Source organism: Musca domestica, unplaced genomic scaffold (genome assembly GCF_030504385.1).
Source record: "Musca domestica strain aabys unplaced genomic scaffold, Musca_domestica.polishedcontigs.V.1.1 129, whole genome shotgun sequence".
NCBI lineage: Eukaryota > Metazoa > Arthropoda > Insecta > Diptera > Muscidae > Musca > Musca domestica.
Window position 1 is genome coordinate 864350 of NW_026712171.1, and position 12377 is coordinate 876726.

Sequence of the window (12377 nt, forward strand, 5' to 3'; positions counted from 1 at the left end):
AAAGACTCTTTTTTATATTTTTGATCAATATTGCGGAATACCGTATGAATATTTGGCGAATCCCAGCGTTTTGGCCTTAAAGTGATGGCTTGTCCCCTAAGATAAAAACCTCAGTCTTATATCACATCATCAGATTAAATAATAATACAAATTTATACTTTTTGGTAACAGCGACTACGTGATCAAAATATACTCAAAATTGCACTTTTGAAAACTGTGGCTCCAAAGCCTTCAAAATACTTGTATTCGATATATACATATATTAAGTTCTTGACAATATGCTGTTGTTTCATCGGATTTATGGTTGGGTTTAAATAGGAAATGGACAAATTAACATGTCAGCCATTTGAGTACCATTAATCTTCTCTTTTTCTATGTGCTGCTCCATGCGCAATTACATACGCCGAACATACCAAATATTTATAGCAAAATTTAATCAAACAACATTTTCAGACAAAACTGATTTTATTTGATTCCCTAAAACACGCATATGATTCAGCTGATTCCTTTCTGCAACATTAGGTCGGTAAATTTGTTTTGGAAATGTTTCACAGTTTTCATGACAACATCTATTGACCAAAGTGTCAGTTGTTTCCAAAGGTTCGACCTGATGCCAAATGTATTCGGTAATAAACTATGGCACAAAGGTGCAGACAGGACGTTTACCTAGATATGTTGGGCCAAATCTAATTTGAATAATTTAATTACCATAAAAATAGGCATTTTCAAGAATAACATTTAGCCGTAAGTACCATATTACAGTCCACCATTTGTCTGCAAATTTGGCGTTACAAAAGCTGGAGCTATTCCACAAACTGGGAAGGAAATATAAAAATCAGTTTCTGTGCAAAATGTCATTGTTACGCTGTAAGATAGAAGGGTAAACGTAATTTTTTATGGGGCCTTCGACGAATATTTAGAGTTGTTACATAGTAATGTCAAAATTAGTCTTGAACTGGTGAACTTGAAAATTTAAAAAAAAAATCCGTAGAGCATTATCTCTTAAATGAAATCCCTTCTATGGGGGCTATACGAAGGAACCTTCATAAGACATTTTTTGTCATAGGCTGTAGTACCGATTTAGAACGTCAAATATAAATTGAAAACAATTCCGGTTAATAATATCGCTAAAACCATCAAAATACCGAATATCAGCAGGTATCGTCTAGGGGGCTATCCGAGACGTGGACCTGAAAACACGATTTTTTGTGATAGGCTGTAGTACCTATTACGAATTTCAACTACGAATTTTGAAACAATCCCGGTTAATTTAGTCGCTAAAGTCATCAAAATACCGAATAGCGGGAGGCATCGTTATATGGGGGCTATATGAAAACGTGGGCCGACATGAACTTAATGCATATTAATAGATAATAATGACAAATAATTAAAAATTTCAAATAAATAAGCTCTTGATAATGTTGGAAAAAAGCCAACGAAACGTCGAGCAAAAAATGAAATAAATCTTGTTTTCATTTTAAAATAGGCCGATAAAAACCAGTAACAAATAATTAAATTGGTCGAAAATCAAAAAATGAACTTAATCTATTTACTGGAAAAATACACATGTGTGCAAAAGTCGTTCCAAAGATAGCGTGGTTACAACAGACAGACAGACTGACGCACATCGCTAAATCGACATAGAATTTTACGCTGATCAAATTTGATATACCCTCCATAGAATTGTGGGGGCAGGGGTACATGAGTAAATCCCTTTATCTCAAAATAGTGAATATAGGGAGGTACAGTTATTGGTGTCTATACGAAATGGACCTTTATAGGCAATATTCTGCCACAGAGCGTAGAACCCGTTATAAACTCTAATTTTAAATTATTGCGTTAGAAAATTTGGCTAAAATCGCTAAATACTGAAAATATATGGGGGCTATGTGAAAAGGTTAACCGATTTAGTACATTTAATCGAACTTGACCTGCCTGTATACAAAAGACAACTCTATGCAAAATCATACCGTTTGGACTCAAACGTGATTTCTACACATGGACAGGACCTACATCGAATCTTACGGTGATCGAGAATATGTATGGTGGAGGATATAAAACAAACTTTCTTCTTAATTTTCATTGAAACCTTTTGTTCACAACCAAGAAGTCACAAACATCAATTATTATTATAAATTATTTAATGCTTTACTTAATGGACTTGTTTGTTAGGCATTTATGAATTCGAGCAAAAAGTTGACATTGATGGTGTTATATTTACCATCACGTGTCTAGTTAAAGATTAATATACTGTTCATCCTATAGTCGATAAATATAATTTCTTGTTTTCATAAAAAATTGAGATGGAAAATATGAGTATTTATCTTGCTGCAGAAAATAATCTCTGGGATCTATGGTCTCATATTAATTTAGTTAACTTATGGACTCATATTTAGCTTAAATTTAAAATAATGCAAATACTTTTTTAAAATATTCACTACATAGGCATATGACGAGAACCTGCAGACGATAATCTTAATTAATTTTATCTGCTTTGCATAATTTTCTAGTGCCCATCATTTGTTTATTCGATGGCCAAACATTTTCTTTTTATTATTTTGAGCATTAAGATGCGCCAAGTGCTTTTCGACCCATGATATACATTTTGTTTCCAATAATACATACATAATTCCAGACTACTTAAACTTTATTTTCTACACACTTTTTCAAACAAAAATTCAATTTCCATTGTAAAAATAAATAGTTTTTTACTTTGCTCAAATAAATGAAAGCGTGTCGTATTTCTGATACTAATACATACACTTATGATAATGATACTAATAAGTATTTGTCTAAAAAAATATTTTAACCCGAAATGCTCACGACAATTGTAGAGAAAAGACAGCCCGAAAATACAAATTTCGAAACGTCCTAACTTTTATGAAGCCTCAGAGAAATGGGTATGGGTATGGGTAGAAATAGAAACACGCACAGCAACAATAATGACGACAACATCGACATAATCGTGGACATAATGACTTCGTTATACATATTATAATCATATACACATATGTATGGGGCGGGAGGGTAAACTTTTCTGTTATGTCGCGTTGTATTTCATACCTTATATAAATTTTAAATTTTGAAACCTTCCCTTCTCTTCCTCATTTGTAAAATCGCCCAAGTATCAAATATATATATTCACATTAAATGGCATTTGCTTTACGAGAATTCTGCGTTCTGTTTCTATGGTCGATTATGCGGGGTATATGTAAGTAAACTTGCATGTAATTTACGATAACAAGAACACTTTGAAATGCTATGATTTTGCCTATCTACATAACCATTGCCCCTACATAAATACACATTTTGAAAGTCTTGATGCTAAATTATTTTCACATTCACTGTGTATATGTTGTCGATCTATCAGTCTATTAGAGAACATATGTAGTTGTATTCAATTCAAATAATTTTAAAAATCAGAGATTATTTTTGTCTCATCATCTGTTGTTGGAAATGAAAATGGTCAAGATTGCTCATTTTTAATCTCAAAGGCTAGTGGTAAAGTGATGAGGTGGAAATATTCCAATACGGCTATTCTATGTTATGGGGATTGTCAATGATTTACAGGCTAACGAATACAGTTTGGAAATTAAGAATAGCTTTATAGCCCATATAAATAGCTGAGTTCTTGTGAACATTTTTACAAAAAATTATTCATAATACAATTGGTAAAAATTGGACTTATTCAACATCTTCCTAACGGAACAAAATTGTATTCATAATCTAAAGAGGGTTTGGTTTGTAAAAATAATACTAAACAATAGCCTTAATGCAATACTAAATTTAAATGTGTAGCATACTTTTTGCCTTAATGGATAAACAGAAATAAAAACAAACAACAATAAATTAGAAATTAGAACACCATATACAGTAGCTCTACACAAAAGAATAAACGAACCAAATAATAGCAATGGACAAAATACGAATTTAGTAGAACAAGAAAAAAATATGTGTGTTATGTTTGTATATTTTGAAATTTTGAATTTTAACCTAAAATATAAATCTAGCATGTTGTTATTGTGTTGGAGAATAGTCGGGTTGCGGGTGGTGTATAATTTTTGGGGATTTATAATTATGTTGTTCTAATGGGGTGGGTTTTGAGTAGCTATGTGTTGCAGAGGATGTTGTGTCTGGGGCTGTTGTTGTTGTTGTAGATGAAGCTGCTGTTTTTGCATTTGTTGCTGCTGCGGCTGTTGTTGATAGACAAACCCGCCACCTACGGCAACAGCACCACCCCCATTACTGGTCTGAACGACAACGTGCTGCTGATGGTTGGACATTTGAATCGAATGATGGACCATATGATTTGGCGGCTGTTGTTGTTGTTGCATATGATGGGGATGATGTTGTTGATGGTGCAGCTGGGGAGATTGATGATGTAGCACTGCTTGCGGAAGGTGATGCTGCTGCTGTGGGTGATGTGGATGAGGATGTTGTAGATGATGATTAGCTGCATTAGTGGGAGGTAAAGGTGAACCAATAACTGATGTGGGAATTACATTGGCAGAGCTAACCACAACCATGGGGCTCATAGGCATTGCGGGGCGTTGAACATGGTGTGGGTGTATGTGGGCCAATGCTTGTTGCTGCTGCGGTAGGTTGTGGTGCTGTTGAGAATTTGGTGTATTTGGTGTTTGGGGTCGGGATAGACTTGAAATATGATGTTGTTGGTGATTGACCAAATGTTGTTGTTGCTGATGTTGTTGAGAAAGTGCTGTCAAGGGAGTAGTGGGGGCAGTTGGCGCTTGTTGTTGGCCTGGCTGCTGATTGTGATGCAGCATATGCGAACTCCTTGGCGTAGATGGCACATTCATGGGCGTTTGTTTGGTTGGGGTTTGTGTTATGTCGCTGCCATTCCCTTGAACATGACCATTTGAATTGCCGTGGGCATTTTCACCGTTGACTGTAGAATCCCCGTTGTTTGCATTTACTGCCGCTTCCGTTGGCTGAGACGTTGACTTCTCCTCTGGCGTGGTTGTTGCTGCATTGATGTCATTCGAGGCGGAGGTGGTGGTGTTCGTGTTTGAAGGAACAGAGGTGCTTGTGGTGCTATTATTTGTATTGAAAGTGGTGATGGGGGAATTTGTTGCATTACTGGAATTGACCGCGACTACTGCTGCAACCGAGTTGGGCATCACCGAGGAGGATGTGTTGGTGGTGGTGGCTGTGTTACTGTTACTATTGTTGTTGCTAGTGCTAGGGACAGTTCGATTGTCAGTACCTAAAACATAATTTATGCCAATTTGATTAGAACCAAAATTTGTTTCAAAACAAAAGAAGATAATTAAAAATAAATTCTAAATAAAAATAATTAAAAACGTTTTGGCCAATTTTTAGAACAGAAGATAAAAAATACAAAACATAATGCAAAGAAAAAGGATATTAAAGCTAACTATATAATCTATTCTTTTTTTTACAAAATGTGTGTTGAAATGTTTTTTACCTAATGTGTTTGATATCTATTTTTTTGTTTTTCATATCCTGAGGAGATTTATTTTCATTTGTAAGTGGCGCAAATCAAGGCAAATGCTCTAAAACTATTAAATGTACATTAATAAGGTGCCATTTCTAAACTTGCCTAATAATGATATTTCGGTTGTATTATTTTCTCATTCAAACTTACCCGCTGCAGTGTTTGCTAGAAAGCTCTTAGTTTTCTCTAAAATATAAGGCAAATTATAGCCATCCTTTGTGTAGCTGAAATGGGAAGAGGTGAATATTAGCGATTGCCGAGTTAAATTTTAAACAACATTTCATAAATAATAAAAACATTTCTGATTAGAGATTGAAACCATTCAAATAAATCTGTATTATTTCAGAACATTTGGAAATGATTTTCACAAATAAAGAACATAACCTGCAAATTATGTATAAATTAGCTGAAATAATCGGCCAACAACTCTCGGATATGGATAACAAAGATTGCGTCTTGTCTTGTGTGTTTACTAATGGTGCCGCAGGCATCGCATTCTCCCAACTTTAGTCCACTGGTACAATTGTAACATAAATTTATCAAAAAAAAGGCCGTACAAGGAATCCAGGTGCAATGTATAATATTTAATTTAACAGGCTATATATATCCTCGAGAAGGACAAAATCGCTGTTAAACATGGAGTAATAAAACATACACACGATTCTTAGCAAAATTCGTTCTAGATCAACTGAAAGGGGGTACTTCTAACATCGATTATTGCCGGTGACAATGAATCACTCATTTCATACCCTTCATCATGGAAAGTAGGGTATATATAATTTGTCATTCTATTGCATATCGAAATATTCGTCATAGACCCCATAAAAATATATTCATTATCCGTATAAAATTCTAAAAACTCGATACAGCCCACATTATTTGACGTAGAATTTGGCACAAGTGTGTGTATTATACCTAGGATGGCTGGTATTGAAAATGAGATAAATTTGGCACACGTTTAATTATAGCCTCCATATAACGGTACCTCCCGATATTCGATATTTTGATGATTTTAGCCACATTTTTCAACGGAATTGTCCCAATGTCGATATTAAGAGTTTTTAAGGGATTCTTACTCTAATGGTAGAACATTAGCTGTGTGGGCCACGTTTTACTATAGTCTCCATATAACGGTAACTCTCGATATTCGATATTTTGATGGTATTAGCCACGTTTTCCACGGAAAAATTGGTATTTGTAGTTCGTAGTGGGTCCTAGCTTCGGTGACTGAAAATTGTATGCATAGGTCCACGGTTTCCTATAGCCCCCATATAATGGTCCTCCCGATATTCGGCATTTTAATGGTTTTAGCCAAATTTTTTCCATGGATTTGTCTACCAATTTTATTTGCAGTTCGTAATGGGTTCTAGCTCCGGTAGCGGAACATTGTATATGTAGGTCTACGTTTTCCTATAGCGCACAAATGACCTTAAATATTTGGTATTTTGTCGATTTTGGCCACCTTTTCTAAGGGATTTGAGTAAAATTTGGTGTTTGTACTTCATAATGGGACCTACAACCGGTGTCAAAACATTGATCACATAAAGGTACCCATCGATATTCGTTATTTTGATGATCCAATCATTTTGGTATTTGAGACTCGCAATAGATAACAGTGCTTGTAGTATAAAATTGTCAGTATAGGTTTCCGTTTTGGTATGGCCCCCTATAACGGCTCCATCCATTTTATACATTATTGGAGGTGGATCTACTTATATTATACAAATAAGGGTGCCCTTTTAGCCATTATCTTTTTGGCTACACTGGTTTAAACAGCTCACGCACGTTTTGTGTTTTTTTCTCTGTCAAACATCTTCAGTTTGGTCTTTAATTAACCCATGAATCGTCAACGCTTGCATGAATGAACAACGCTTGCCAATCATTGAATTTTATTATAAAAATGTGTTCTATATGTTTACAAAGTTTAACCTTTGTATTCAGCGAAGAAACTCATTTTTGGCTCAATGGTTAGTTAGACAAGGAGAATTTTCGATTTTGGAGTGAAGATCAGCAGAAAAATTTTTGCACATTTTGGCAAATCCTGAATTTATTACTGAAGCAAATGCATTAAATTTGGTGAAAATCGGTTAAGATATAGCTATAGCTCCCATATATATTTTTTTATTCGATTTGGTGTTTAAGTCCCTCACATTCAATGATATTTGATACAAGATATTTTATAGAGCTTGGATATACATTTGCCAAATTTTATCGAGATCGGCTTAGATTTGGAGCTTGCATTTTTTAATATAATCCTTCTCGAAGTGATACCATGCATGCTAAGCGATTTTATAAGATTAAAATGTCCCTGTTTAATTTAGTGAAAATCGATTCAGAATTGGATATGCCTCCCATATATTCGTTACCTCTGGAAGCAAATTATAACTGCTCTAAAGCCAAAGGTTGATAGGAGGTATAATCTTTTTAAATAAATTCTTTTTTTATGGGGGCTCCACTAAATATGCATAGCGGTGTAGCGTATCATATAGTCAGCCCGCCCGACTTTTGACTTTCCCTTAATGGTTTTGAGAGTTTTTTTTTTTTTTTTTTTTTTTTTTTTTTTTTTTTTTTTGAAAAAAATCGCATTTTGTTATTGCATCTTTGATACATTTTCAATCGAAACTTCCATTGCCAAATGATACAGGCTGAAGTTAGCAAGTTAACTAATTTTCTTTTTTGAGTTTTGCCTTTTTTGTTTTTTCTATAAATACAGCCGAAGATACTTTCACAGCCATTGAACTCAATTCACATTGTATCTCTAATCAGAAAAGAAACAAAAGCAAAAAATATGAAAACCAGATGAGGGGTAATATTAAATGATACTTACTTCTCGGTACGTTTTGTGCAAAACAAATTTTTAAAATTACTATAAATGCAAAATAATGTAAACGTTGGTAAACCTTGTCCAAGATAGCGGGCAAATTTTATTTGATCAGGTTTATTTAGGCCACTTTGATTGAGTGATAGAAACGGTCGATGATCTTGTATATCATATTCCTGGAAAGAGAGAACAAAAAAGCCAAATTAATTAGACACAAATTAAAAATTGAACAAACATAAATGAGAAAATTGACAGCCTTGTTGGCTACTTAGAAATAGTGAAAAGAGCGGGGAAGTCGTGAAGAAAAACACCAAAAAATTAATCATTTAAACTAGACCACAAATGTTAATTTTTTTTGCTGTACTCTAAACAAATGACATCGAACCAAGTCTTTAAATGGCCCAGCCATCACGAACATGCTCTGCATTACCAGCAGTAGCAACAACGACCAGCTAGATTATCAATTCAAATGAAAGAAACTCAAAAACCAATTTTAACTACAGTGTTTGTTTTATGGCGAAAACTATTGAAATTTATGGTATATGAATAATTGTATGTGTTCATATAAACACTACGTGATATTTTATAAAATATAAAACAATATAAAGTTGTTTAAAGACGCCACTATAAAAATCCATACTTTCTCTTCGTATGGAGACAATTATTTTTCTCGAATTATTCCAACTACGCAACTAAGGCTCCTTTTAATCATTTTCCAATAATACTAGGCAATATTCTTAAAATTGGTAGTCAGATTAAAATTAATATTAAAATATATATATTTTTTTTTTTTTTTGCTGTTTAAAGATATTCTCATTAATTTATTTCCCCTGGAAAGATGAAATGACACATGTGGGCATTTTTATAAGAATAATCGAGTTTAAACTCTTTTTTCGTGTCAAAATTCAAGGTCACAAAAGAGAGAGATCTCGATCCCTCATTCCATTCCTTAAAGAATTTCAAACAACGAAACAAAACAAGTTAAACAGTATCAGTCGGTTTTGCCGAAAGTTGTATACACTCAGCCAATGTTCGATTATTTAAATATATTTTGACTTCTGTTATGATTATTCAAATGAATCTATAGAGTAGGTTCCAAAGGAATGGACAACATTTGTACATTTCGTATCGGACCTAAATAAATATGATATAAATATTGCGACGTGTCAATTTTGGACTATACTATAGGGTGAGATGAAGAAACTGCAACCAATTCAGACTGCTGTCATTTCTAAGGCACTCGTCCGACAACTTGTAAAATTATTCCAGTGACAGCTCATTATATTGTTTACAAGCGTACAAAATCATTTTGGTGAGAATATTCCAGAAAGAAATTATTCGTGATAGAAATCAAGCGTGGTAGTGTGATTTCTTTTTATTTGGCTGGAAAACCACAAGTGACTATCGTTGGAGCACTCCAGCATTTAAATGTGAATAAATCTTTTGTGTCTCGCACCATCGCTCGATACCATGATGCTGGTAGCGTAGCCCGACGTCAAGGAAGTGGACGGAAGAAAACAGCAACATCAGCAGAAATGGTTCGAAAAGTAAAGAAGCGACTTGATCGATAAAATGGCTCGTGAGCTGAACGTATCGCAATATTCCATTCGGCAAATATTGAAAAATGAGCTCGGGGAAAAGTCATTGAAGTTCCAAAAAGTACAAGAACTTACAACGCAACAGAAAGAAAACAGACTCAAAAGTGCTAAAGAATTGCTTCGCTTGGCCGACAGTGGCGAACTGCCGAATTTGGGTTTCTCCGATGAGAAAACATTCGTTTTTCACCAGTTTATAAACAAACAAAATGAAACACGGTCATTGGCTAAGAGGTCAGGTAAAAATGTGCACCTTCGGCCACCAGAACTCAAGCGCCGGCCATGGCGATGGTGTGAACCGCCATAACTGTCGATGGTCGCTCTCCACTCGTATTGAGCGACAATGGCATGAGAATAAATGCCGAATATTATCGCGAAAATATTCTGGAGGGTGTATTAAAGCCTTAGGAACGCAAATATTTTAGCCGCCGACCTTGGACATTCCAATAGGACTCAGCACGTGCCACCCAAGAATGGTTACAAAATGAGGTTCGTCGCTTCATTTCCAGCGCACAATGGATACCAAAATCTTCGGATACCAATCCGTTGAATGAATGTTCAGAATGTTGACCCTTTGTGGGGGAGGTACCAGAAGCAGTGGACCGATATATGCCATCTTCACAGTAGATCTTGTGGTAGTAGAAATTATGGGATGTGTGAAATATAAAGATCATCGAAAGTTTATTTCAGATTTTATAATTGTTTTTGTTATTCCCCCTTGTGGGGGAGGTACCAGAAGGAATGGTCCGATCCTTACCAATCGAAAACTTACATCACATTTTATAAGAGTTATAATTATTCAAAATGTTGTAAATATATATATATATATATATATATATATATATATATATATATATTATATATATATATATATATATATATATATATATATATATATATATATATATATATATATATATATATATATATATATATATAAATGTAAGTTGTGTTAGTTACTACGCTTATAACTCAAGAACCGCTGATCTGATTTTAACGATTCATACAAATTCTGAATTGTCTCTTTTCCGAAAAGGATAATATTCAAAAAAATCGCGTAAAAATGTGATATATTAACATTTTCATTTTGACTTCCGAAATGTACAATCGTAATGTTTTATTTTGTATTTTTTTTTTTTCTATTTTGACTTACTTTTTTCGAATGTACATTTGTAGTGTTTTTTTTTAATATTTTTTTTTTTTTCTTTTTGATTCGAATATTAATACCAATTTATTTTGACTCGATTTCTTGAGAACTGAAATAGAAGCCGGGTTACATTGAAGTGTAGTACCAAATTATGTGGTGGCGAAACGAAATAGATGTTATCGAAATAATTTAAAGCGGTCACACCAAATTTAAGTCAAAATTTCTAAAAATCTTGAAAAAAGAGATCTCATTGCAAAAATTCTCAAATCGGGGAAAAAATTACATAAGGTATAACTAAAGAACGGCTTGACAATTCATACAATTTTGGAATGGTATCCAATAAAAATATTAATAACAAATTTCTTTTTGGTGTGATTTTTTCAATTTGACATACTATATTGAAGTGAACATTTTTTATTGCCTTGAAATCTGAATGAATAATATTTAAAATAAAATGAGTGACCTACGTGGACCTACATCTTTCATATGGCAATAATCCGCCCAGTGAGAACTCAAAATGCAATTCATTGGAACTGCAGTCAGTGAAATACCGAATATAAAGGGTGCAAAATGGTAGAGCGAATTGGACATTTAGGAAAAAAGAAAGAAATTGTTACTAAACTTTCAAGATGTCTTAAATCGCTTTTGCAGGTCATGATATATGACCCCCGGATAAGGGTACAACCCTATTTCAAGTATTGTTTACATTTTAACCACATTTTTCTCACACCCATTTTAATTTGATAAGAAACCATCCTCGCAAAATATGATCATGTTTTGGTATAACCATCATATAATTTAAGCCATGTTCGGGGTCTTCGACATTTTTTTCATCTTTAGGCCTTTATTTGGCATCTTTGTTTCTAAGGGTGTAAAAAACCTCTTCTCATAATATTTTCAATTTTCGGAGTAGAGTCCATCTTGGTCTTGACCACATTCATCAATTGATTTGGTTAAAAAATTGTATTTAGGCAACTCTGGGGTAGAGAATCGTCCCTCAGATAATTGTCCACATAGGCATTTATTCGAGTATAGTTCTCACATTAGTGTACCCACAAATCCGCTTTCCTAACCAATGTTTGGTCAGAAAAGAAAATTTGATATACTATTGAATTTGAAACTCCCAAGAGAATATTGGTTGGGAACGTAGATGTGGGATTAACATCTACATGCCATAAACTCCGAAATATCAAATTGTGGCAGAAACATGAAAAAATCACGAATATTAATTTTTTTGTTCGTTATTGAATTATTCTATGATGAAAAATATGGACTTTATGGGTTCTCCAACTCACAATTTAAATGACAAAAATAAATTAATTAATATTTCACGGTAAT

General features: G+C 33.8%; 1 protein-coding gene across 1 annotated transcript in view; it reads right to left on the minus strand.

Annotated features, from left to right (window-relative positions):
• Positions 1-3950: 3950 nt before the first annotated feature.
• LOC101897055 (dual specificity protein kinase splA) overlaps positions 3951-12377 on the minus strand; it is a 41112-nt gene continuing 32685 nt past the window's right edge. The window contains exons 2-4 of the mRNA XM_020037169.2: positions 8304-8473; positions 5627-5700; positions 3951-5224 (exon numbers count right to left, since the gene is read on the minus strand). Of these exons, the coding sequence (XP_019892728.2) occupies positions 4086-5224; positions 5627-5700; positions 8304-8473 (1383 nt within the window). The 3' untranslated portion in view covers positions 3951-4085. The remainder of the gene's footprint in view (positions 5225-5626; positions 5701-8303; positions 8474-12377) is intronic.